This window comes from Nerophis ophidion, linkage group LG10 (genome assembly GCF_033978795.1).
Source record: "Nerophis ophidion isolate RoL-2023_Sa linkage group LG10, RoL_Noph_v1.0, whole genome shotgun sequence".
In the NCBI taxonomy this organism is placed as follows: Eukaryota; Metazoa; Chordata; class Actinopteri; order Syngnathiformes; family Syngnathidae; genus Nerophis; species Nerophis ophidion.
Window position 1 is genome coordinate 8861097 of NC_084620.1, and position 27778 is coordinate 8888874.

The following is a 27778-nucleotide window of genomic DNA, read 5'->3' on the forward strand; positions in this document are numbered from 1 at the left end:
CGCTAATTTTGTATCTGAAACCCTTAAGAGTCACATAACATGGTATTATCACGCCCTCATTGGGGTCCTTCAGGCATTAAAGGGTCTGTCACGCCAAATGTCTTCCGGGGGGAAGGTTTTTGTAGGGGGGAAGAAATTTGGCGTGACAGACTCCATTTTAAGCAGACTAGTATTTACTGGTTAGAATGCAGTAAAAAACTGAAAAACATAAGTGTTCTTGTCATATTTGAATATTGGGCAAAATTCCAGAAATAACTCGCCTTAGATACTGAGCTGATATTTTTTTAATAGGAAATTTAAAAGAGCTGACAATAAAAAAACAAACAAATTTAGCACAGAGGTGGCAAAAGGGTAGAGGGCTTAAGGCACTGTTGACACCGGTGTCATCTGTGCCCTGAAAGTCCCAATCTCAATATTCTTTTCAGTTAAATCGAGAAATTGATATACAGGTACAGACATTTTTTTTTTACACCACTGGGGTTGTTTTTGCATCAATGTGTTTTGATTTTGAATTTCAGAAAAGGTGTACTTGGACGTTGGTTGCAAAACAAAACAAAAATATTGTCTTTCTCAAAATGTAATCCAGTGACAGCAAATACAAGGAGAAACAAGAACAAGATATTACCTTAAATTGAACCTTGGGTCACTCCACAGCCAAGAGGGTGTTGTTTGGATGTGAATGGCCCACATTGCGCAGAAAAAGACTGCTCAGTCAAGTGCTTTTAAGTCCTTCACTTATCTTTTGGTGGGACAAAACGAAATTTTGGTTCGCCGTGTCAAATTTAAAAGCACCAGCAGGGCTGGGCCACCAGAGTCTGATATGTTTTATATTGTTGTTTCTGAGCTGTATGGCAGGACTTGCAACCAGACTGGAATGTTTTAGCAATCTTCCTTGAGTTAAGACGTGAATTCAGTTCTGCACAGACCACTTTTAACAAAACTTTAGACAACAATTTTGAGTTTTGGAATGGCTTCATTATCACATATTTGTAAATTATTACATTTAGGTGTTTTTTTTTTTGGCCTATCTTTGATATGAATTGATTAACGTGGACCCCGACTTAAACAAGTTGAAAAACTTATTCGAGTGTTACCATTTAGTGGTCAATTGTACGGAATATGAACTGAACTGTGCAATCTACTAATAAAAGTATCAATCAATCAATCAATCAAAACAAAGCACAAATGGATTAGTTTCCACAAAAATAAAGAATAAAAGTATGTTTGGATCAAGAAATTTGCATAATCGTGAATACTGAATCGTGAATATGAGGGGATCTGCTGTATTAGCTTGACGGCCCAACCTTAACACATTGGGCGGGGCAAGGAGGCCGAGGTTTAGCCAGCTCGTCTGGGTCATCAGTGGGAGTGTCCAGCTGAGTCAGCTAAAAATAAATAACAATCAAGTGTCACTGAATGTATTAAAAACATTTTTTTTAAATGTTTACCTTCTCATCCTCATGTAGTTTGAACTCAGAGAGGAGTTCCTCGCTGCAGACACTCCCGAGAAACTCTGTCTCTATGTAAGGAAAGTCATCGAAGGTGGGAGCGTAAAAAATGTTCTTGTAGCGGCTGGGGGCCGCGATTCTACTCAACTCCTGCAGGTCGGCATTGGCGACACCCACCGCCAGCACGCTGACACCTACACAATGAAACCCACAGTGGATTTTTGCCTTGATAATCTTGACTACATTTGAAGATTGAGGAGGAACTACGTTCTGACTGACCCAGAGATCGGGCAATTCTCGAAGGTGGCACCACATCATCCTGGGCCCTTCCATCTGTTATCAGAACCAGAACATGGGCAACATCCTGCCTCATGCCAAGAGACTCTTGAAAGAGTTCCTGCAGGACATAGCTGATTCCTTTTCCTGGTTGCATTCAAGAACATTTGTTAGCGTCAACACTCTTTCCCGTGTGCATATTTTGTTTACCTGTTTTGGTGTTGCCCCCTCCATACCGTAGCCCTCTGAGCGCCCTCTGCACTGCGTTTTGGTCTTTGTAATCATTGAGTCGGAATTCAATTCTAGGCTCATCGCTGAAAGTGACCACAGCTATCTGTGAGGAAAGAGACCAATTTTTGTCTTGACCTAATCAATCCAACACAACAATTAGCATCCAATCTTCTCTATAGGGTTTTTGAGTACTATAATGGGACACTAATATGGCGCCAAAACAGTGCCAATATCCGAGCGCAAAAAAACCCTCAGACTGCAGACTCTTGGGGTTCGTACGGACTCTGTTTTGCTTGCGCTGTATTTCTGGGTTTCTCTACAGGTGTGACCTTCACCTTGACGTCCCACTGGGTTGAAAGTTTTTCCTTGCTCTTTTGTGGGCTCTGAACCGAGGATGTTGTTGTGGCTTGTGCAGCCCTTTGAGACACTTGTGATTTAGGGCTATATAAATAAACATCGATTGATTGATTGATCACCCCTTTTGGTCGACTAAACAGTTATCGTCCAACTCTTGTCTTTCCTGAAAGATATTGAATTTGCCTCTGGGAAAAATATTTTTTCCATCCATCCATCCATCATCTTCCACTTATCCGAGGTCGGGTCGCGGGGGCAACAGCCTAAGCAGGGAAACCCAGACTTCCCTCTCCCCAGCCACTTCGTCTAGCTCTTCCCGGGGGATCCCGAGGCGTTCCCAGGCCAGCCGGGAGACATAGTCTTCCCAACGTGTCCTGGGTCTTCCCCGTGGCCTCCTACCGCTTGGACGTGCCCTAAATACCTCCCTAGGGAGGCGTTCGGGTGGCATCCTGACCAGATGCCCGAACCACCTCATCTGGCTCCTCTCGATGTGAAGGAGCAGCGGCTTTACTTTGAGTCCCTCCCAGATGGCAGAGCTTCTCACCCTATCTCTAAGGGAGAGCCCCGCCACACGGCGGAGGAAACTCATTTCGGCCGCTTGTACCCGTGATCTTATCCTTTCGGTCATGACCCAAAGCTCATGACCATAGGTGAGGATGGGAACGTAGATCGACCGGTAAATTGAGAGCTTTGCCTTCCGGCTCAGCTCCTTCTTCACCACAACAGATCGGTACAACGTCCGCATTACTGAAGACGCCGCACCGATCCGCCTGTCGATCTCACGATCCACTCTTCCCTCACTCGTGAACAAGACTCCTAGGTACTTGAACTCCTCCACTTGGGGCAGGGTCTCCTCCCCAACCCGGAGATGGCACTCCACCCTTTTCCGGGTGAGAACCATGGACTCGGACTTGGAGGTGCTGATTCTCATTCCGGTCGCTTCACACTCGGCTGCGAACCGATCCAGCGAGAGCTGAAGATCCCGGTCAGATGAAGCCATCAGGACCACATCATCTGCAAAAAGCAGAGACCTAATCCTGCGGTTACCAAACCGGAACCCCTCAACGCCTTGACTGCGCCTAGAAATTCTGTCCATAAAAGTTATGAACAGAATCGGTGACAAAGGACAGCCTTGGCGGAGTCCAACCCTCACTGTGTTCGACTTACTGCCGGCAATGCGGACCAAGCTCTGACACTGATCATACAGGGAACGGACCGCCACAATAAGACAGTCCGATACCCCATACTCTCTGAGCACTCCCCACAGGACTTCCCGAGGGACACGGTCGAATGCCTTCTCCAAGTCCACAAAGCACATGTAGACTGGCTGGGCAAACTCCCATGCACCTTTGTCTCAATACAAAATGTTTAAATAACTAAATGCTATACAAAACAATGCATTAGTGCAGGGATGTCAAACATGCGGCCCTGCAAGATGAGTTTGCCAAGTGTAAAATTTTCAAAGTAAAGAAACTGCTGTCGCAATAGCATTTTTAGTATGCAAGGAAAATGGGTTATACCGGGGTGAGCAAGTATAACAAGTAAGAGGTACACGGTATAGCGGGGCTGAGACTACTTCCCCTCAACCCAACATAAAACAAACAGGAGTACAATAAAAAATTGGTAATCCCACTTAAAATGCTGCATGAGACACAGCACCTTGATATAGTTCTGTGAAAATGGTTTACTTTGCAAATTTAAAGAAATTGAACAGTGGAAATGACAAATGAGGTAGTTGATACATGGAAGTGTTTTTATTTATGCTTTATTTTGTTTTGGTTTTTCAATTCTAGATTGACTGTGACTTAAATTATAATGGCTTTTTAGATATAATGAGATTTTGTGTAAGTTCATTGTGTTCGTCATGGTGTTTCTAAAACTGCACCAATTTTTTCCTCAGTATTTTCAAATAACTTGGAGTGTTTTGTCAAGAGGATTATTTGTGATATTTACATTTTCAGAATGTGCTTGTTCTATTTTGGGCCAAAGTAAAAGAAAGAAAACAATCCAAACTTTTCGTAGTTGTATTTTTTTGTTATTAAGGCATGATTTACGCCGTCCGATTCACGTAGGAATCGATTTTCCTCCATGCGGCCCCTGAGCTAAAATGAGTTTGACACCCCTTAATTAGTGTAAACTCTTTTAAAATAACTACCACAAGTACGTTCAATTACAAATTTGCTTAAGAAAGAGTTGTACAAAAATGTATCAATGTAACCAAATTGCATATACAAAAAGTCAAGGAAACAACATTAATAACTTCGATTGAACACGGATATTCGTGAAAAATAAAATCAGTAGTAAGTGTAGCAGCGATAGGGAAGAACAAAGTGTGCCCGAATGAGCAGTATAAAAAAAATAAGATAGATGCTTGTTTTGCGCTGACAGACCCAAAAAGCCGCTGGGCTCGCATAAACTCTGAAGAAAAGCGAGTAATTTGATGGACGTTCAAAAACAAGAAACTGGAATAAAAGTATTGATCCAATACCAATACCCACCTTGGCATTGATACTATCGATATTTAGTTGATACCATACACTAACCTGTGCGCCTTCAGGCCCAATGACAGGGAAGTAGGATGCCACCCGGAATATAAATTCCTTTATCTTATTGAAGTTGTTTGCACCGATGCTGGACGACTCATCCACCAGGAACACCATGTCTACTTTTCTCTTGCTGCAAGCTGACCACGCACAAACATCAACAGTGATTGAGAATTACAATGGGAAAAGAATTAAGTGTAAAATACCTGGATTAGGTTGTGTTGTGGTCTCTATTCTAGCTGCAGTATACTGGGGGGAGGTGACGACAGTTGCTTCAGTTTCAAAGGTACTGTGATGACTTGGGGTCTTCTTGGTGGTGTTGGGTTTAATTGGTGGCACAACAAAAGGGTGCTCAGCGCTCCGAGTGGCCATCTGAGGTACTGTGGTCCTGGTAGTGACGTGAGGAGCAGCTGTTGCTGGCTGGGATGTTGGAGGATGTAGTCCCACTGCACACAACCAGCATAGGTAATCATTCAAATGAACATTTTCAGAAACAAGGTGGCTTTCTGGCGGCCTTACATACCAATTCGCTGGTAAACAGTGCTGATTGGCCCCTCCACTTGCCCATACAAAGGCCTAATGGAGAAAATATACGTTCTGGCATATAGGAGATCACTGATTTTAAAGGAGGTGGAACCAGGACCCAGCACCTCTTTTTTAGTTTCAAACACTGAAAAGACACACAAAGTTTACTGCAACACAATAAATAATGACACACATCCATTAAACGTCTTCTATTGTCACTATATTTTAGGTTTTAGCAATATACACTTTAAGAGTGAAGCAGAAATTTGAATGTTATTCCCCTTGCCACTTAAGAGTGCCTCTGTTGTGATTCAATACACCCAATGCAATAGCATATTGTGCGAGTTATATCCCTCTTAATCACTGCAGAGCCCTGAGATGAATGATTCCTGGTAACGCCATGATAGAGAAATGATTATTGAGAATATTTCCTCTAAAACAGTCTGATGACTTAGGCACAAGACGCAAGGAAGAGAACATCGTAAAGTCAAAGCGACGAGGGTGTTACTTGAGTGTGTCAGCACCGACCTGAGATGTGTCTCCAGCTAAGAAGGTACCCAGAGGCACCTGCCGCACGAGTCCAATTCAGAACTGTGCTACTGTCTGTCGTGTTCATTGTCGTGAAACCATTCACTTTTGGAAGCTCCACTTAAGTTGAATTAAGACAAAAAAAATTGAAAAAGTACAATTGGGGATTCTGATCTTCATGTCTAGGATAAAATAGGAAAAACTCACAAGTGCGTGCTGTGACCAGAACAGAACTTCCCTCCCGGGTGCCTGCTATGGAGGAAACTTGAATCTTATAAGTCGAACCTTCATGTAGATTCTTAATTGTGAAGCTTGTAACACCAGCGGGTAAAACACGGGACTTTTCTTCCCCTCCTACAGCAAGTAAAAGCAAAACAAGGCACAATGAAAGTAGAAATTCTATATGGCCATAGATGATGATAACCTCACAAAGAATATTAGTTGCCTACCCATGAAGTGAATCCAGGATATTTTATAACCCGATGCACCAGCTGTTGTCCTCCAGGATAAGGTAACAGAGTCGACTCCAGTGTTCACAACCTTAACCTCTTTCACTGCTTGAAGAGGTTCTGACTCCACGCCAGCTGCTGAAGATAAAATATCAAACTAGCAAAGCACTCGGAGAGCACAGACCTTCTCCACCCCTACATCCCAATAGCAAACATATCCTGAATACAGACAGTGATCTGGATAAGCTCCAAAATGTAATTATTTGTTTCTTATCCAAGTTCAGACATGTCTTTCAAATTTTATGAAAATTTGGCCATAACTCTTTGAGTTATCTGTAGCGGTAAGAAAAAACTCGGAGAACCCTCTCTTTATCTCTGCGGGGCCACACGCACACAAACACACACACACACACACGAGTTGAGGTACGTATGTTGGGGTAAGTGTAAGGTGAATATCTTCGAAGTAATACAATAGAAAGGATCCTTTCCTTGTTCTATTTCTGACATTTCCTGGAAGTTCAATACCAGGAGCCACTAGCATACACATGGGAAAACTTGTATCGTACAGCTAAGATAACGTAATAGAAATAATCTGGATCAGGCACAAAATTGTATCTCTTGTTTCTTATCCCAGTTCTGACATTTCACAATCCTGAGACGTTCTTCAAAATCCGCCCATATCTTTTTAAGTTATGATGCTAACTATTCATCTGCAACATCGCGTGGACATAGGGAGCGGTCCCTCTGAATTGGCAGACCGAATTGGTTGCTCTACTCAGTGGCCTAGTGGTTAGAGTGTTCGCCCTGAGATTGGTAGGTTGGGAGTTCAAACCCTGGCTGAGTTATACCAAAGACTATAAAAATGGGACCCATTACCTCCCTGCTTGGCACTCAGCATCAAGGGTTGGAGTTGGAGGTTAAATCACCACAAATGATTCCCGGGTGCGGCAACGCGGCTGCTCACTGCTTACCTAACCTCCCAGGTGGTGAACAAGGGGATGGGTTAAATGCAGAGGACAAATTACTTTAACTTTAAGAAGGGGAACCGGAGGGTGTGTTCCAACTATCGTGGGATCACACTCCTCAGCCTTCCCAGTAAGGTCTATTCAGGTGTACTGGAGAGATGGCTACGTCCGATAGTCGAACCTCGGATTCGGGAAAAACAGTCTGTTTTTCGTCCTGGTCGAGGAACGGTAGACCAGCTCTATACTCTCGGCAGAGTCCTTGAGGGTTCATGGTAGTTTGCCCAACCAGTCTATATGTATTTTGTGGACTTGGAGAAGCCATTTGATCGGTCTGCTCCCTGTAGGATTAGTGTCAGAGCTTGGTCCGCATTGCCGGCAGTAAGTCGAACCCATTTCCTGTGAGGGTTGGACTCCGCCAAGTCTGCCCTTTGTCACCGGTTCTGTTCATAACTTTTATGGACATAATTTTTAGGCCTAGTCAGAGCGTTGAAGGGGGCCGGTTTGGTAGCTGCAGGATTAGATCTCTGCTTTTTGGAGATGATGTGGTCCTGATGGCTTCATCTGGCCAGGATGTTCAGCTTTCACTGGACTGATTCGAAGCTAAGTGTGAAGCGAATGGGATGAGAATCAGCACTTTCAAGTTTGAGTCCATGGTTCTCGCCCGGGAAAGGGTGGAGTGCCATCTACAAGTTGGGGAGGAGATCTTGCCCCATGTGGAGGAGTTCAAGTACCTTGGAGTCTTGTTCACGAGTGAGGGAAGAGTGAATAATGAGATCGACAGGCAGATCAGTGCGGCATCTTCAGTAATGCGGACGCTGTATCAATCCGTTGTGGTGAAGAAGGAGCTGAGCTGGAAGGCAAAGCTCTCAATTTGCCGGTCAATCTACGTTCCCATCCTCACTAATGATCATGAGCTTTGGGTTGTGACCGAAAGGACAAGAATATGGATACAAGCGGTCGAAATGAGTTTTCTTCGCTGGGTGGAAGGGCTCTCCCTTAGAGATAGGGTGAGAAGCTCTGTCATCCGGGAGGAGCTCAAAGTAAAGCCGCTGCTCCTCCACATCGAGAGAAGCCAGATGAGTTGGTTCGGGCATCTGATCAGGATGCCACACGAATGCCTCCCTAGGGAGGTGTTTAGGGCACGTCCGACCGGTAGGAGGCCACGGGGAAGACCCAGGACACGTTGGGAAGACTACATCTCCAGGCTGGCTTGAAAAGGCCTTGTGATCCCCCGGGAGGAACTGGACGAAGTGGTTGGGGATTGGGAAGTCTGGGCTTCTTTGCTTAGGCTACTGCCCCTGCGACCCGACTTCGGATTAGCGGAAGAAAATGAATCGATGGATGCTAACTAACATAGTAAATTAAAAACATAGCATAACCTTCTGATGGAGGTAGTAATACACTAATACCAGCTTCATTTCAAATCAAAGCCAATCTAATTAGCACCTGTGAGTTGAGTTAAGGAACTTTCTGGTCCTTCCGTGTTGCCGTATAATGCCCGGACTGTGATTGTGTAGACGGACTGGGGGTTCAAGTCCCGGATGTGATAGACAAGAACACTGTAGTCCAGGTAGCGTGACTGGGGACTGCCCTGGTCTGTAAAAACACAAATTTCAAAAGCATGAATGAAAATCCATAATAAAACACGGCGGAAGATAGACAAATATATCACCAGTGTTCCAAGAGAGTTTGTACTCTGTAGCGCCCACTATTGGACTCCACTGCACATCAACGGAAGTCCCGGTGTACGACGTCACCTCAAAGTTGGACACGTAACCGAGAGGTGCTAAGGAGCATGAAGGTTGAAAACGTTCATTGCTAATATTTCGTGAATATTGTGTATGAGTGCTCACATGTTCGGAGGGTAGCAGTGATTCCAGGCCCGACCACAGATCCAAAGAGCACATATAGAGTCAGGGCGTACTCAGTGTCATGGGCGAGATTTCTCATTTGGTACTCTGCAGTGGTGCCATTCAGAGCCAACTGCCTGGGACGGTCTCGCCCGTCAAACTCTATGAGCGGACAGAAAAAGTGGGGAAGAAGCTCTCGACAAAAACTCAAGTTAAGTTTCTAACTGACCTGGGGTGGGACCCCAAGCCAGGCGGTACCCTGTGGCCCCTGGCACGCTGTTCCACGTGATGACAGCAGAGTTGGTGCTAACCGCTGATACCTTCAACGTTTGCATTGCACTGTTTTCCACTAACAGAAAAGACGTTTCATAAACATATCGGCATACTTTTTTCTACCTCTTTCCAGTGTAGTAGTTACATGTCTTGACTTTTGTGGCCGTGACCGGCCCTTCTATGTCTCCAAAGATAGGATTCATGGTAATGGTGTACTCTGTTCCCACGTGGAGGCCCTGGATCATGTAGAAGCTAAAGGTGTCCCGAAGGTTAATATTCTCTATGTGGCCATCTGCAAAATAAAAAAAAAAGTGAAACATGATGTCTTGTAAAAAATATTGTAACATATCATGTTTTTATTATTGTTATAAGTACACAAAATGTGTATGTTACATGCAAATAACTGATGTTTCTGTGTTTTGTCCATACGTGGACCCTATGTCTCATTGTATGCCCCCCACTGGATTAAATGGGAACTGCACTTTTTTTTTTTATTGTGCCCATCGTTCACAATCATTTCGAGAGTCAAGAAACATGTCTTTTTTTTTTTTTAATAGGATTTTAAACCTGATAAAAAAGGCTTGAAAGATGTGGCTACTGGGAGTCACAGTTGTGGCCTTCAATGCCCTCTCAAACAACCTCAAAACCCACCATCAATCTGTTATGGACACACTGCAAGTATATACTGTATATAATGTAGTATCAGACACCATTATCAGATTTTGGTCATTTTATGCATTTGTAACAGTGTGATGTTGTTGCGCTATATTATGAACTAGACAGGGTGTTATATTTAATTTTGAAGTGGCGCTTTTTAATTTTGAAGAACCGAAAAAACAGCGAAGACACTTCCCGCACCGGACATCCGGTTCTACAAAACTAAAAGTGATACCTAAATGGTAAATGTGTTATACTTGTATAGCGCTTTTCTACCTTCATGGTACTCAAAGCGCTTTGACATTATTTCCACATTCACCCATTCACACACACATTTGAACACTAATGGTGGGCGCTGCCATGCAAGGCTCTAAACACGACTCATCAGGAGCAAGGGTGAAGTGTCTTGCTCAAGGACACAACGAACAAGACGAAGTTGGTAGAAGGTGGGGATTGAACCAGGAATCCACAGGTTGCTGGCACGGTCACTCTCCCAACTCCACCACACCGTCCCCAAAATAAAATATAACACCCTGTCTCGTTGATAGTATAGCGCAACAACATCACACTAGTACATTCACCCCCACTGTTTTGCGCTATAAGATGAACAAGACACACAGCTTTAATAACACGATAAAGAAAAAAAATTGTACAATATAGTATCTTCAGGTACCAATATGTAATTCCCTCATTACACATTAGCGTAACTTCTTTTCTCAGCGCATTTAATTCAGTTTCCATATCAAGTGTAAAAGTAAGTGCATCTCTATATTCCTTCAAAACCGCTCTAAAAGCCTGGCTCAGGGTGGAGGACAGAATAAAACAACTTGCACTGAGCCTAGTCTATAAAATCCGCTACACCTCCCTGATACCGAAGTACACGTCAAACTACTTCCTTAATGCAACTCAACGCCAAAAAAACGGAAATGCTGATTATCGGTCCTGCTAGACACCGAACTCTATTTAATAACACAACTCTAACATTTGACAACCAAACAATTAAACAAGGCGACACGGTAAAGAATCTGGGTATTATCTTCGACCCAACTCTCTTCTTTGAGGCACACATTAAAAGCGTTACTAAAACGGCCTTCTTTCATCTCCGTAATATCGCTAAAATTCGCTCCATTCTGTCCACTAAAGACGCTGAGATCATTATCCATGCGTTTGTTACGTCTCGCCTCGACTACTGTAACGTATTATTTTCGGGTCTCCCCATGTCTAGCATTAAAAGATTACAGTTGGTACAAAATGCGGCTGCTAGACTTTTGACAAGAACAAGAAAGTTTGATCACATTACGCCTGTACTGGCTCACCTGCACTGGCTTCCTGTGCACTTAAGATGTGACTTTAAGGTTTTACTACTTACGTATAAAATACTACACGGTCTAGCTCCATCCTATCTTGCCGATTGTATTGCACCATATGTCCCGGCAAGAAATCTGCGTTCAAAGGACTCCGGCTTGTTAGTGATTCCCAAAGCCCAAAAAAAGTCTGCGGGCTATAGAGCGTTTTCCGTTCGGGCTCCAGTACTCTGGAATGCCCTCCCGGTAACAGTTCGAGATGCCACCTCAGTGGAAGCATTTAAGTCTCACCTTAAAACTCATTTGTATACTCTAGCCTTTAAATAGACTCCCTTTTTAGACCAGTTGATCTGCCGTTTCTTTTCTTTTTCTTCTATGTCCCACTCTCCCTTGAGGGGGGGGCCGGTCCGATCCGGTGGCCATGTACTGCTTGCCTGTGTATCGGCTGGGGACATCTCTGCGCTGCTGATCCGCCTCCGCTTGGGATGGTTTCCTGCTGGCTCCGCTGTGAACGGGACTCTCGCTGCTGTGTTGGATCCGCTTTGGACTGGACTCTCGCGACTGTGTTGGATCCATTATGGATTGAACTTTCACAGTATCATGTTACACCCGCTCGACATCCATTGCTTTCCTCCTCTCTAAGGTTCTCATAGTCATCATTGTCACCGACGTCCCACTGGGTGTGAGTTTTCCTTGCCCTTATGTGGGCCTACCGAGGATGTCGTGGTGGTTTGTGCAGCCCTTTGAGACACTAGTGATTTAGGGCTATATAAGTAAACATTGATTGATTGATTAATGTAAATAACCGCCATAACCACAACACCAGGGGGAACTCCACAAACCATGTAAAACCCAGATTCCGATCTAACAAAGGTCTTAACTCATTCTCTTTCTATGCCACATCAATGTGGAATGCACTCCCAACAGGTGTAAAAGTAAGTGCATCTCTATATTCCTTCAAAACCTCTCTAAAACAACACCTCCAGGCAACTTCAACCCTTTACTAATACCCTCCTCCATTCACATCCCATCTTCCCGGATTATAAATAACCTAATGTAAATAATCAAATGTACTTCTAATGTATTGACTTGCTCGTATGTTATCTGAACTCACTATGTTCTCTGTTCGTTGTTCACATCCTACCAAGTAAGACCTACACTGTTTCAAAGTCCATTTCTCTGTTGATGCAATTGCTGATGACTGAAGTACTGATATTAACCAAAGCTCCTCATCCCACCCCCGGATCTTAAAGAATGTAAATAATTCAATGTACATACTATGATGATTAACCTGTGTGATGACTGTATTATGCTGATAGTATATATTTGTACCATGAATTGATTAACGTGGACCCCGACTTAAACAAGTTGAAACATTTATTCGGGTGTTATTATTTAGTGGTCAATTGTACGGAATATGTACTGAACTGTGCAATCTACTAATAAAAGTATCAATCAATCAAGCGCACTTTCGACTTCCAGCAACGAAGGTGTGCTTTACAAACGCTTGTGTGTGTTCTAATCACGGCACACTTGGTAACAGAGAACAAAGACAAACAACGATTTACAACCTTATCTATTTAACTTGAATATACAGAGAATGACCTGCTGGTTATAGAAGCTTAGCAAGCGCGAAGAGAGGATGAAACGTTGGAGCAGGCGGAGGCCAAGAGAGTGAGGTCAGCGTGTCTTGCTTCTCCAAATGTGAAACTTGGAGCCAAGCTATGCAAACATAAATGGATTGCTTACCCAAACTAAACAGGAAGAAATGTCCCCAGGCAGCTGGACCAAACCGACAACTGTCCATCGAGTAAGTCACTATGGTATTGATCATAATACATGCAGCACTTCACCGTACAACTACAGTACCGACGCTGTATAAAAAACAAAACAAGAAATGCGGGCTAATACTGTACAGATGCTGCAATATAGTTGTTCATGTTTTTCAGTCAGGACAGATAGGTGTCCTATCGCATTGTGTTGTGCATTACAAACTCAAAAGCCATTCAAATGTTGACGTGACTAGCTTATGGCTAACATTGTAGCATGTCGTCGCAAGAAAATGTTTTATTACGCTAGAAAAAGATTCCCTCAGTGTTTGCTCTTACAATAACAATGTCGCTCCACTTTGGTTATTATTCAGGTTACGGAATGTAAATTACGTCCTTTTTGAATGCGTTTTTGGAGTGACTTGGAGTCAGTCGGAAAGGATTGCTCCCATTAGCTGCATTGCAAGCCACCTAGAACGAGCCGATTTTTAGTAATTGAAATGCAAAACAAACAACAACATTCTGTCTTCTTGTCTCTCATAAGGATTGTGAACGATAAGCAAAATTTCCAAAAATTGCAGATCCCCTTTAATTATTGTGACACCTCCCTCTATTCTCTGCCTTTCTATTCCCCTTTTTGTCCATCATCTCTACATATTCTCTACGATCTCTACGTTCATGTGACTGCAGAAACGGTGTTGAATGTTTCATTCACAACTTCATTTCATCATCCCATTTGGCCACTATTGTGTTGAAAGCTAGGGGTTTTTAGCTCGGTGCCCAGCGCTCTGGACTCTCATTTGGAGGACCCAGGTTCGAGCCCCAAGAAGAACATAAGAACGGGCTGGACTAAGTGGGTTATTACGCATGGGAGAACATACGTCACAGAAAGGTATAAGAAGTTAAGTACTATAGTCTTTGTTGGAGGGTTTTACCTGGCGAGGCCCAGGTAAGACGGTACCCTGTGGCGCCTTTAACTGATGTCCACCTGGCTTGGACAGTGTCAGTGGTAGCGTTCTGGACCAAGAGCTCTTGAACTGCAATCAGCTTTACTATGAGACACAAACACATTCGCAACATTTACAAGCATATGATAAATATGTAAAGATAAAAAAAAATATTGTGGCATATTGGGTATATTAAGGAATATGCTGTAACAAATATGATGCATATACAACAGTGATTCTCGACCGGAGCGTTGCAGATGTGTGTTATCAAGGTAAAAAAAAAAACAGAAATAATCTTTTATTCTGAATGGGATTCTTTATGCAGCATGGTGTTGCCTGGAAATAGTCCTTAAAAAAGCAACATGCCCTGTAATGAGCTCATAGAGGACCGACAAAGTTGTAGTCGTAGTTTGCCAACAGTTCTCCATAATTTTCCTACAAAATCTTCTAATATACATACTTAGTCAACAAGACACTGTGTTGACTTGTATCTATTATGTAAACTGTTGACTAAGCAATGCATGCTTAAAAGAGGATCCTGTCTTGGGGAAAAAAAACACCATCAGCTCTTCAATCCACAACTAAACTTGAGTGTTTTTGTTTTTGTTGTTATTGCTGTGTTTGCTGTTGTTGTTTTTGTCTCTCTGTCTAATCCCCCTCTTATCCCCACAATTTCCCCCTCTGTCTTCCTTTTTTTCTCTTTCTATCCCCTCCTGCTCCGGCCCGGCTGCACCAAATGATAATATAAATACATTTAATAAAGTCAAATTCAAATAAGGCAACAAAAGAAGTATCTTACACTTCTCTTTTGTAAAGTAAATCTGAACAGATTTATGGGCAGCTACATGCTACATCAACTATATGATTTGCCTGAGAAGCAGGACAGGACAAAATAAAAACAAAAAAAACTCGAGTGTTAAAAAAAACAATGTGGTCTCTAGTTAATTATGATGTTTGTTAATTTTGATGTATTGCATTTGCTATTTTTGATCATTGCTGCTGTGATCGTTGTGATGTCTTGAAGGTAGTGACTTCACAAGATCTTTAGGACTTCTTAACCTTTTTTTATTTTGTTTTGTTTACATTCTACATGTATATTATTTGATTGTGTGCATGTGAGCGAGCAAACAGACAATTCAAAAATTCAGTAGTGCACTGATGTTGAATATGCCAATCCTGCCTTTTGTTGAACCTTAGAAAGTGCTTGCCTCTGAGTATTTTAAGATTATATTTGTTGTCTATTTAAAACCATTTGTTTGAAGAGATTGGAGGGCAATTTTATTTTAAAAACCTCCAAAAGTGTTGGTTTTGGAGGTTACAATTTAGGATAGCAAATGCGAATGTCAAGCGCATAGCGGATTTTCAATGTAAATTACAATGTAAATGTAATATTGTTCAAATGCAATTTCCATCCATCCATCCATTTTCTACCGCTTATTCCCTTTCGGGGTCGCGGGGGGCGCTGGCGCCTATCTCAGCTACAATCGGGCGGAAGGCGGGGTACACCCTGGACAAGTCGCCACCTCATCGCAGGGCCAACACAGATAGACAGACAACATTCACACTCACATTCACACACTAGGGCCAATTTAGTGCAATTTTTCTATATTAAATGTTAAAGAGCAATTATTTTGTGTCTCAAGTTATATCAGTGATTTTTACAATGTGGTACAAGTATTGTGTAGTGCAGGGGTCACCAACCTTTTTGAAACCAAGAGCTACTTCTTGGGCACTGATTAATGCGAAGAGCTACCAGTTTGATACACGCTTAAATAAATTGCCAGAAATAGCCAATTTGCTCAATTTACCTTTAACTCTATGTTATTATCAATAATTATTGATGTATATATTTGTGGAAATACTGATCATGTTAATGATTCCTCACAATAAATATATATATATAAACAGATAAATATCAATATGCAACACTTTATTTTTATATTTTCTCTAAGTGCACATTTTTCAAATTGAACATTTTCAAATGAACACTCCTAAGACAGTCTTGTGAAATCACAATATCCCATTTTAACTAGCTAGCCACAAACATTTTTTAACAAATCAGTAATTACTTTGCACCATGCTTGTACAAATAATAACTCATGTAAAATACAAAAGTCAACTCTCAAATTTTTAAATAAATCATGTCACACTTTGAACTGGACACCAAATCTGTTATCTGTTTCTTTGTCAGTTAGTGGAAAGCCTGGCATTGCATGCTGTTAACTAGTGTGTTGTACTCTGGTGTGTAACTTCACACAGCAACTCTGAGTGAGTCTTGCAGATGTGCATCAGTGAGGCGTGTTCTGTGTTTGTTCTTGATGAAGTTCATGTCAGAAAAGGCTGATTCACAAAGATAAGTTGAACCAAACATAGCTGCTGTGCATACACACCACTGTACTTTTCTGTGTCAACAAGGCACCAAAAGTTTGGTGAAGCCTGGTGGGCTTTACATTTTAAATTATTCAGGAAAGAAGAGGAAGGAATTTAAAAGGTAAAAAGGTATATTTGTTTAAAAATCCTAAAATCATTTTTAAGGTTGTATTTTTTCTCTAAAATTGTCTTTCTGAAAGTTATAAGAAGCAAAGTTAAAAAAATACATGAATTCATTTAAACAAGTGAAGACCAAGTCTTCAAAATATTTTCTTGGATTTTCAAATTCTATTTGAGTTTTGACTCTCTTAGAATTCAAAATGTCGAGCAAAACGAGACCAGCTTGCTAGTAAATAAAAACATTTTTTAAAATAGAGGCAGTTCACTGGTAAGTGCTGCTATTTGAGCTATTTTTAGAACAGGCCAGCGGGTGACCCCTGGTGTAGTGGTATGCCAAAAACGTACAGTGTTTCATTTTCTTATATTTAAACACACGTTGCTGTTAAAGCTGTATGTAATACTACAGTGGCCAAAATATTAAATCCATCCACCCATCCATTTTCTACCGCTTATTCCCTTTCGGGGTCGCGGGTGGCGCTGGCGCCTATCTCAGCTACAATCGGGCGGAAGGCAGGGTACACCCTGGACAAGTCGCCACCTCATCGCAGGGCCAACACAGATAGACAGACAACATTCACACTCACATTCACACACTAGGGCCAATTTTTAGTGTTGCCAATCAACCTATCCCCAGGTGCATGTCTTTGGAAGTGGGAAGAAGCCGGAGTACCCGGAGGGAACCCACGCATTCACGGGGAGAACATTCAAACTCCACACAGAAAGATCCCGAGCCTGGATTTGAACCCAGGACTGCAGGACCTTCGTATTGTGAGGCAGACGCACTAACCCCTCTGCCACCGTTAATATTCTTGTTAAATAAAACCTCTTCCTGGTTTTTAATAAATACTTACGCCTACTACGCAACTGTATTTTAATGCTGGTCATAATGGCGATACTTGGAGAGCAAAGTGTTTTCTGAGGTGATAGTAGGTGACAGTAGATTGCAAACCACTGAGTTATAACTTACGTGTTCACAGGTTCTAAAATGGAAATCAACCAAAGTCTCTATTGACAACCTGTTATTTGTATGCAGAGCTAAAACAAAGAAGACTATAAACTATGAAAGAACATCAAATACCTAAATAGTTTTGACTGTGTGGATAATTCAACTTTTTCTGTTCTAGCATATGGTGTTATTTTGCATACCTCCAATATATTTTTATTTCATATACAGTATGGGCTATAGAAGTTGAAAAATGTCTTCAATTTGGATAGACTTTAATGGTTACTGCAGCTAAACCAGGAGAGACCCACTGAGCTATAGAACAGCATTACCCTCCTGTGGACATGCAGTGCTACTACAGCTTCAAACTACTTACAAGTCTTTCCTACAATGGAAACAGGTTCACTCGGTCCCTGAGGGTAAACCGCATAAATACTGATGGTGTACTTCCTGTCCTCCTCCAGGCTGTCGATCACGTGAGAGGAAGCGTCTCCCGGAAGCAGCTGCTCGTAGGCAAATCCTGGTCGGTTGGCTGCATTCAAGAACCCCAACAGAATTGTTATTCAAGCCATAATACATGTTCACGTCTCTGTAGTTGCGTTGCAAGTTGTCTCCGCACATCTTGGGATGAAGATCTTGAATCCCTTGAGCTTTCCCAGAGGAGGTGTCCAGCCCAGACGGAGCGAGAAGAGGCCTTCTTCAATAACACGGAAATTCAACACCTGGGGCAATGGTGCTGGTAAAAAATAAAGGAGACGTGTTGCTCAGGGCAGAAAAGCAAAAGTGATATTAGCACTAAACCTACTTGTCAGTGCTGTGGTTGTTACAGACTCTCCAATGAGGCTGGGATACACGGCGTACACAGTTAGGGAATGACTGGTTTCTGGGTTCAGCTCCGTCACCGTGGTTGTTGTCACATCTGCCTTCAGGTCAATCTGAAAAAATCACACCAGAAGTGTAATAATGTGCGCAAAAGAACGTGCAATCATGTGACTTTCTTCCTTAATTATCATGCATACTGTACATACAGCTCAGTGGCCTTGTGGTTAGAGTGTCCCCCCCCCCCCTTAAACTGGAAGGTTGTGAGTTCAAACCCTGGCCGAGTCATACCAAAGACTATAGAAAAATGGGACCCATTGCCTTCTTGCTTGGCGCTCAACGTCAAGGGTTGGAATCGGGGGTTAAATCACCAAATGATTCTCACGTGTGGTGCACGCTGCTGCTCACTGCTCCCCTCATCCTCCAGGGGGTGAACATGGGGATGGGTCAACAAATGCAGACAACACATTTACCACACCCAGTGTGTGTTTGACAATCATTGGGACTTTAACGTTATATTTTTTCTCAGTGGTGCGAATATCTGTTTTTATCCATCCATCCATCCATTTTCCTACCGCTTATTCTCTTTCGGGGTCGCGGGGGGCGCTGGCGCCTATCTCAGCTACAATCGGGCGGAAGGCGGTGTACAGCCTGGACAGGTCGCCACCTCATCGCAGGTGATTAGATGTTTTTATTCATTCTTTAACATTCTATTCTATTGTATTTATTTGCAACAACAAATAACTGCATCAGCAGAAAAAGGCCTATGTCTGCAAATATGTTTTTTTTTGCATAACATGACTTGTCCAGGGTGTACCCCGCCTTCCGCCCGATTGTAGCTGAGATAGGCGCCAGCGCTCCCCGCGACCCCGAAAGGGAATAAGCGGTAGAAAATGGATGGATGGATAAATTGTGTTATAATTATAGTATTGATAATAGTAATAACAACATTAACAAAGAGTAATAATATGAATCACTATTATAAGTTATTCATACTTTATTTAATTTGTTCAGTATCTAATAAATCAAAATGTGTTATGTTTGCAGATGATACAAATTTATATTTTTCAGGAGAAGACTTGAAGTATTGAGGATAATAGAGGTTGAGTTGCTTCAGCTAAAAAAATTGGCTGATATTAATAAGTTATTAAATGATATGAAAACTAAATTCTTTGGAATAATAATTAATGATAAATTATGTTGTAAACTGCAGATTGAATTTATAAAGACAAAAATATCCAAATCCATTGCTATTCTTTATAAAGTAATACACATGCTGATTAAGACATGTCGGCAGATGTTATTTATTCTTATAATATTCCATCCATCCATCCATTTTCTTCTCCCTTGGGAGGTGCTGGAGCCTACCTCAGCTGCATTGAGACGGAAGGCGGGGTACACCCTGGTAACATATTGTGTTGAAGTTTGGGGAAATGTTTATTAAACAAACATAAACCGAATAATTAAACTCCAAAAAAAGGGTAAATACAATAATACACAAAGCGTGCTACTGTGAACCTAATAATCCATTATTCATAAGTTCTAATGTGTTAAAATTGTCATATTGTGTTGATGAGGAACCCCAAGGTGCAGAGAAGGCGGCAGGCATTGAGCAGGAAAACGTAATTTAATGGTCCAAATAAATGAAAAATACAAAGCAAGAACTGGGAGACAGGAAACCGGGAAACTGGAACCAGAAAACAGAAAAACTGAGAATAGCTAACGGCTAACAGGAAAATACAAAACAAGGAGTTAGGAGACAGCAAACTGTAAATAGCTTTAGTAACTAACAGGAACAGCTTACCGCACCAACATTGACAATGACAAATGGTAACGACAAACAACCGGTAGGAGCGACAAGTAGAAATGACATCAACAAGTATTAGCGACAATAATCCAGGACAAAGCTGGTTTAAATAGCATCTGGCTGATTGACACCAGGTGTGGCCCAGTGCCAATCAGCCACAGCTGAGGGGAAAAAGCACTCAAGGAGTCAATCAGGAAATAACCAAAATAGGAGTGCTGACAGGAACTAAATACAGGAAACAAAAACAAATGCAGAGGAAAAACTAAGACATAGCCAAAATCTTCAGATATTGTGTTTTTAAAAACAATGGAAATTGTGTTTCGAGTAAAGAACAACAGCCTTCCAGGAAGAATTTTTAGGTTATTTAAATTAAGAGGACAAAACTATAATTCACGGGGGGAAATTGATTTTTGAAACATGTAAAATAGGAACGAATATTAAATACGAATTAATTTTAGTTTTAGGAGTTAACTGGTGGAACAAGCTCAGTGATGAGTTGAAGAGATGTAGTTCTTTGTTAAGGTTTAAGAAAGTCTTGAAAGGTGGAATAATGCAACATTATAAAATAAAGCAACGATTACTTCCATCCCATTGATTTTTTTGAACGTTGATGTTCCAGGCAATCTAGTTTTTAGTGAATGTATAGAATAGGCCAGTGGTTCTCAACCCTTTTTCAGTGATGTACCCCCTGTGAACGTATTTTTAATTCAAGTACCCCCTAATCAGAGCAAAGCATTTTTTGTTGAAAAAAAATGATAAAGAAGTAGAGTACAGCACTATGTCGTCAGTTTCTGATTTATTAAATTGTGCAAATTTGTAGTGGTCTTTCTTGAACTATTTGGAAAAAAAGATATAAAAATAACTGAAAACTTCTTGAAAAATAAACAGGTGATTCAATTATAAATAAATATTTCTACACATAGAAGTAATCATCAACTTAAAGTGCCCTCTTTGGGGATTGTAATAGAGATCCATTTGGATTCATGAACTTAATTCTAAACATTTCTTCACAAAAAAAGAAATGTTTAACATCAATATTTATGCAACATGACCACAAAAATCGAGCTGTCAACACTGAATATTGCATTGTTGCATTTCTTTTCATAGTTTATGAACTTACATTCATATTTTGTTGAAGTATTATTCAACAAATATACTTATAAAGGATTTTTGAATTGTTGCTATTTTTAGAATATTTTTTAAAAATTTCACGTACCCCTTGGCATACCCTCAAGTACCCCCAGGGGTATGCGTACCCCCATTTGAGAACCACTGGAATAGGCAAATGTAAGCCTTGTCATCAGCATATTCCTTTTTCTTTTTGTGTGTGCATGTGTACGATTGTTAATATGTATAATCTGTGCCTTTAAATTGATCACACAAAATGGTTGATAATATGACCAAAATAAACTCATTTCATTTCATAGCAATTACTACCACCTCGCATATAGCAGCATCTTGGGTGAATTACAGTTCTGTGTTATGATAATGATGACAATGAGTGGTGAGATCATGTGTGATCTGATGTAGTTGTGTGATTGTACATTTGCTTGTAAAAAGTACAAACCCCGTTTCCATATGAGTTGGGAAATTGTGTTAGATGTAAATATAAACGGAATACAATGATTTGCAAATCCTTTTCAACCCATATTCAGTTGAATATGCTACAAAGAAAACATATTTGATGTTCAAACTCATAAACTTTTTTTTTTTTTGCAAATAATTAACTTAGAATTTCTTGGCTGCAACACGTGCCAAAGTAGTTGGGAAAGGGCATGTTCACCACTGTGTTACATCACCTTTTCTTTTAAAAACACTCAAAAGACCTTTTGGGAACTGTGTAAACTAATTGTTGAAGCTTTGAATGTGGAAGTCTTTCTTATTCTTGTTTTATGTAGAGCTTTAGTTGTTCAAAAGTCCGGGGTCTCCGCTGTCGTATTTTACGCTTCATAATTGCCCACACATTTTTGATGGGAGACAGGTCTGGACGAAACCACGCTGTTGTAACACGTGGCTTGGCATTGTCTTGCTGAAATAAGCAGGGGCATCCATGATAATGTTGCTTGGATGACAAAATATGTTGCTCCAAAACCTGTAGGGACCATTCAGCATTAATGGTGCCTTCACAGATGTGTAAGTTACCCATGAATTGGGCACTAATGCACCCCCATACCATCACAGATGCTGGCTTTTGAACTGTGCGCCTATGACAATCCGGATGGTTATTTTCCTTTTTGTTCCGGAGGACACCACGTCCTCTGTTTCCAAATATAAATTGAAGTGTGGACTCGTCAGACCACAGAACACTTTTCCACTTTGCATCAGTCCATCTTACCTGAGCTCGGGCCCAGCAAAGCCGGCGGCGTTCCTTGGTGTTGTTGATAAATGGCTTTTGCTTTGCATAGCAGAGTTGGAACTTGCACTTACAGATGTAGCAACCAACCGTAGTTACTGACAGTGGTTTTATGAAGTGTTCCTGAGCCCATGTGGTGATATCCTTTACACACTGATGTCGGTTTTTGATTCAGTACCGCCTGAGGGATAAAAAGGTCCGTAATATCATCGCTTACGTGCAGGGATTTCTCCAGATTTTCTGAACTTTTTGATGATTATACGGACCGTAGATGGTAAAATCCCTAAATTCCTTGCAATAGCTTATTGAGAAATGTTATTCTAAAAATGTTCGACAATTTGCTTACAAATTGGTGACCCTCGCCCCATCCTTGTTTGTGAATTACTTAGCATTTCATGGAAGCTGCTTTTATACCCAATCATGGCACCCACCTGCTCCAAATTAGCCTGCACACCTGTGGGATGTTCCAAATAAGTGTTTGATGAGTATTTCTCAACTTTATCAGTATTTATTGCCACATTTCCCAACTTTTTTGTCACATGTTGCTGGCCTCAAATTCTAAAGTTAATGATAAAAAAATTGTTTTCAGTTTGAACATCAAATATGTTGTCTTTGTAGCATATTCAACTGAATATGGGTTGAAAATTATTTGCAAATCATAATGCTCCGTTTATATTTACATCTAACACAATTTCCCATCTCATATGGAAACGGGGTTTGTATTTACAAACATGTGCTTAACAAAATTCATCCATCAATCCATCTATTTTCTACCGCTTGTCCCATTTGTGGTCGCGGGCGGTGGTGCTGGAGCCTTCAGTCAAAGTTGATTGGAGTATAGCATCTGATCCATAAATGTGTACCTCGTGTTCATTCCTCACCAGTCTTTGCTGTGAGTGGACAAGATGTCCTCTGGAGCTGAGAGGTACCACCAGGAGTCTATACCCTGTGACGTCCCCTGTGGCGGGCGTCCATGTGAGTCTAACTGACCCATAGGCTACCTCGCTGACCTGTAGATCTCTGGGACCCATGATAGGCTCTTTGACTGAAAACAAGAGGGGAAAATGTACATATAGATAAAGTGGGTACACCTGCAGTTTAATGAGACCTCATTTTTTGGACAATTCTTCCTCACCAGGCGGGAGTGTTTTAACAGGCCGCGGCGGCTCAGAGGCGGTGAAACACACCCTGCGGGACAGTTTAGGAAGCACGGTGTCCAAGAGCGGGAAGTCAGCACAGGTCAAGAGGTGCTCCTCGTAGGGCTGAGACACCAAGCTTCTCAGCTCTGATATGTGAGCTCCCTGCACACCTGGACACCAGAAGAAAGACGATGCACAAAAATGTTATGTATATGGCTGATCTAATCCAGAAGGGGGAGCTGTGGTATTTTCATTGTATTCACTGTTATTATTATTATTATGTGCACTGGGCTTCAATCACCACATAAATGAAGATGACACTGCATATTTTGTACAGGCTGACACACATTTGTTTCTAAATAAAGTTAATTGAGATTAATTGTGCACGTGTTCAGGAGAAAATCATTGCTGGTTGACAACAAGTCATCAATCAAAACCAGACAGAAAATGTGTGTGTGTGTGTGCACATGTGCTATATGTGCTGCATGAAGCTCCTCTCTTGTTTGTTGACACCTGCAGAACTTGTCAGCAGCAGTGATGAATCAGAGGCGCGCCACTGGGTGATGAACCGCCCGGTGAAAAATGGCCGCAATTAGAGTGCGATCTGCTAATGAGCAGTAATTATTGCAGCGCTTCCAGCAAGGAGGAGTAAGATTTCTGTGTGGCCGTTTGAGAGAAGAAATAGCGTAAGTCCAACATCCAGAGGGAAGGTCGCATATACAAGACATTAAAGGCCTACTGAAATGAGATTTTCTTATTTAAACGGGGATAGCAGGTCCATTCTATGTGTCATACTTGATCATTTCGCGATATTGTCATATTTTTGCTGAAAGGATTTAGTAGAGAACATCGACGATAAAGTTCGCAACTTTTGGTGCTGATAAAAAAGTTTGCCTGTACCGGAAGTCGCAGACGAAGACGTCACAAGGATGAGCGCTCTTCACGTCCTCACATTATTTTTAATGGGAGCCTCCAGCAGCAAGAGCTATTCGGACCGAGAAAATGACAATTTCCCAATTAATTTGAGCGAGGATGAAAGATTCGTGGATGATGATATTGATAGCGAAGGACTAGAAAAAATCAAAATAAAAGAATAAAGTAAAAAAAAATAAAAATGCGATTGCATTGGGACGGATTCAGATGTTTTTAGACACAATTACTAGGATAATTGTGGGGAATCCCTTATCTTTCTATTGTGTTGCTAGTGTTTTAGTGAGATTAAATAGTACCTGATAGTCAGAGGGGTGTGTCCACGAGTGTCTTGAGGCCAGTGTCTGAGGGAAGTCACGGCAGATACAAGGACGGCGCAAACTCCACATATCTCCGGTAAGAGGCGACTTTTTAACACAATTTTCTCACAGAAAACCTGCCGGTTGACAAGTGGTCGGGATCCATGTTCGCTTGACCGCTCTGATCCATAGTAAAGCTTCACCTCAAACTGCCCACTGGGTGTGAGTTTTCCTTGCCCTTTTGTGGGTTCTTCCGAGGATGTTGTAGTCGTAATGATTTGTGCAGTCCTTTGAGACATTTGTGATTTGGGGCTATATAAATAAACATTGATTGATTGATTGACCTCTGGGAATTTTAAACAAGGAATCACTGTGTGTTTAAAATTCCCAGAGGTCAATCAAGGAATCACTGTGTGGGGCTTCACGGTGGCAGAGGGGTTAGTGCGTCTGCCTCACAATACGAAGGTCCTGCAGTCCTGGGTTCAAATCCAGGCTCTGGATCTTTCTGTGTGGAGTTTGCATGTTCTCCCCGTGAATGCGTGGGTTCCCTCCGGGTACTCCGGCTTCCTCCCACTTCCAAAGACATGCACCTGGGGATAGGTTGATTGGCAACACTAAATTGGCCCTAGTGTGTGAATGTGAGTGTGAATGTTGTCTGTCTATCTGTGTTGGCCCTGCGATGAGGTGGCGACTTGTCCAGGGTGTACCCCGCCTTCCGCCCGATTGTAGCTGAGATAGGCGCCAGCGCCCCCCGCGACCCCAAAAGGGAATAAGCGGTAGAAAATGGATGAATCACTGTGTGTTTGTGTGGCTAAAGGCTAAAGCTTCCCAACTCCATCTTTCTACTTTGACTTCTCCATTATTAATTGAACAAATTGCAAAAGTTGCAGCAACACAGATGTCCAGAATACTGTTTAATTGCGCGATGAAAAGAGACGACTTTTAGCCGTAAATAGTGTTGCGCTAATATTTCCTTGCAATTTAGTAAACTAAACCGGCGGTATTGGCATGTGTTGCAATGTTAATATTTCATCATTGATATATAAACTATCAGACTGCGTGGTCGGTAGTAGTGGCTTTCAGTAGGCCTTTAAAATAACATTGAGAACTTGCTGAATGAGGTCCTGATGTTGAGCAAATCAAACCTAACGTTGGAACAACATGCTTTTTGACGACGATCAATGTTGGGTTCAGACGTTGATTTGGCCATTGAATTTTGGTCATTTTCCAAGCAATATTTTAGAACACAAACACAACGTTTAAACCACATTGTTTTTGATGTTTATTCATTGTCAGGTTGTGACGTTAATTTGACCATTGAAATTTGGTCATTTCCTAAATAACCAAGTGGATCCAATGTTAGAAACCAGCTTTGTCACAATTTACAAATTCAGCTATTTTGCAACGTTGTTTCAAAGTTATTTTAAAGGTCATGTATGTATAATCAACGTTGTATCAGTGTCTTGTGCCTGTTGGGGGTGTCTATCCTTTGCAAGTACTTCATTTCTCATCCATTCTTATGTACAGATTCAGTAGATGCTTCGTTTGCACATATTCCCTCTTTCCTTATGCACACCTTCCCAAGAGAAAGTTAAACACAGATATTAAATGCTCAATTGAAATGATGAAACAAAATTAAAAAGTGCAAATGATACCTAACATTATGGCCATTATGTGCACAAGGTATGACTTACACACATCTCATTCAGCAACACTTTCAAATAAAGATCTCGTAAGGAGAAGGTCTTGGGTGGAATCCAATGAATTCCGACTGTACAGGACATGAATTTCTAACAGAAGGTAGGACGGCGGCATCCGGATAAGATCTGAGGGGCCACTGCAGTGGGGATGCATGCTGATGGAATTTAAAATGGCCACTTACCGACAGCATATAGCGAAATCCCGTTGTCAGACACTTCTCGAGCTGCGGTGTCAATCGGGTCGTCTGAGGGTCCGTTTGTGACCAAAACAACTACCTAAAGAAAAGAACAAGCTGTCAGGCCGCATACTTCTTCATTTCACTAAACACGTAATTGTACACTGCGATGAGGTGGCGACTTGTCCAGGGTGTACCCCGGCTTCCGCCCGATTGTAGCTGATATAGGCGCCAGTGCCCCCCGCGACCTCAAAAGGGAATAAGCGGTAGAAAATGGATGGATGGATGGACGTAATTGTACATTACACACCAAAAATTATTTTCATGTACATTTAGCTCCTATGTTAACAAATTAAATTATTTTTGGTCTATACTATACTAAAGAGGAAAATACTTAAAAATCAATTCTGGACTACTCAGTAGACTGATTTTTAGCAGAACATAAAGGATAAATAAAGACGAAAAGACCACGATTCGAGTCAGCACTGGTCACAGCAAGAGCTGTCTGCCAGATGCCTGAATAGACTTTTAAAAGAGCCCTGGAAGTTGTATATTTATGATGCATCCATCCATCCATCTTTTTCCGCGGGGGCAGCAGCCTCAGCAGGGAAGCTCAGACTTTCCGATCCCCAGCCACTTCGTCCAGCTCTTCCCGGGGGATCCCGAGGCGTTCCCAGGCCAGCCGGGAGACATAGTCTTCCCAACGTGTCCTGGGTCTTCCCCTTGGCCTCCTATCGGTTGGATGGGCCCTAAACACATCCCTCGGGAGGCGTTCGGGTGGCATCCTGACCAGATGCCCGAACCAACTCATCTGGCTCCTCTCGAGTTCCTCCCGGATGGCATAGCTTCTCACCCTATCTCTAAGGGAGAGCCACGCCACCCGGCAGAGGAAATTCATTTCGGCCGCTTGTACCCGTGATCTTGTCCTTTCAGTCATAATCCAAAGCTCTTGACAATAGGTGAGGATGGGAACGTAGATCGACCGGTAAATTGAGAGCTCTGC

The 27778-nt window shown here is 41.9% G+C and overlaps 1 protein-coding gene across 8 annotated transcripts in view; it reads right to left on the reverse strand.

Moving 5' to 3' along the window:
* col7a1l (collagen type VII alpha 1-like) overlaps positions 1–27778 on the reverse strand; it is a 153441-nt gene that overhangs the window by 90443 nt on the left and 35220 nt on the right. For 7 of the 8 annotated variants that reach the window (XM_061912239.1, XM_061912240.1, XM_061912237.1 and 4 more), the window contains exons 5-26: positions 26782–26875; positions 23667–23840; positions 23413–23576; positions 18358–18487; positions 18172–18288; positions 17929–18084; positions 14108–14224; positions 9588–9734; positions 9399–9518; positions 9173–9331; positions 8992–9105; positions 8766–8915; positions 6355–6492; positions 6113–6259; positions 5906–6025; positions 5376–5522; positions 5059–5298; positions 4853–4992; positions 1935–2058; positions 1728–1871; positions 1449–1642; positions 1305–1385 (exon numbers count right to left, since the gene is read on the reverse strand). In XM_061912239.1, coding sequence (XP_061768223.1) covers positions 1305–1385; positions 1449–1642; positions 1728–1871; positions 1935–2058; positions 4853–4992; positions 5059–5298; positions 5376–5522; positions 5906–6025; positions 6113–6259; positions 6355–6492; positions 8766–8915; positions 8992–9105; positions 9173–9331; positions 9399–9518; positions 9588–9734; positions 14108–14224; positions 17929–18084; positions 18172–18288; positions 18358–18487; positions 23413–23576; positions 23667–23840; positions 26782–26875 — 3117 coding nt within the window. The remainder of the gene's footprint in view (positions 1–1304; positions 1386–1448; positions 1643–1727; positions 1872–1934; positions 2059–4852; positions 4993–5058; positions 5299–5375; positions 5523–5905; positions 6026–6112; positions 6260–6354; positions 6493–8765; positions 8916–8991; positions 9106–9172; positions 9332–9398; positions 9519–9587; positions 9735–14107; positions 14225–17928; positions 18085–18171; positions 18289–18357; positions 18488–23412; positions 23577–23666; positions 23841–26781; positions 26876–27778) is intronic. The other variant, XM_061912235.1, reaches the window with a different exon arrangement.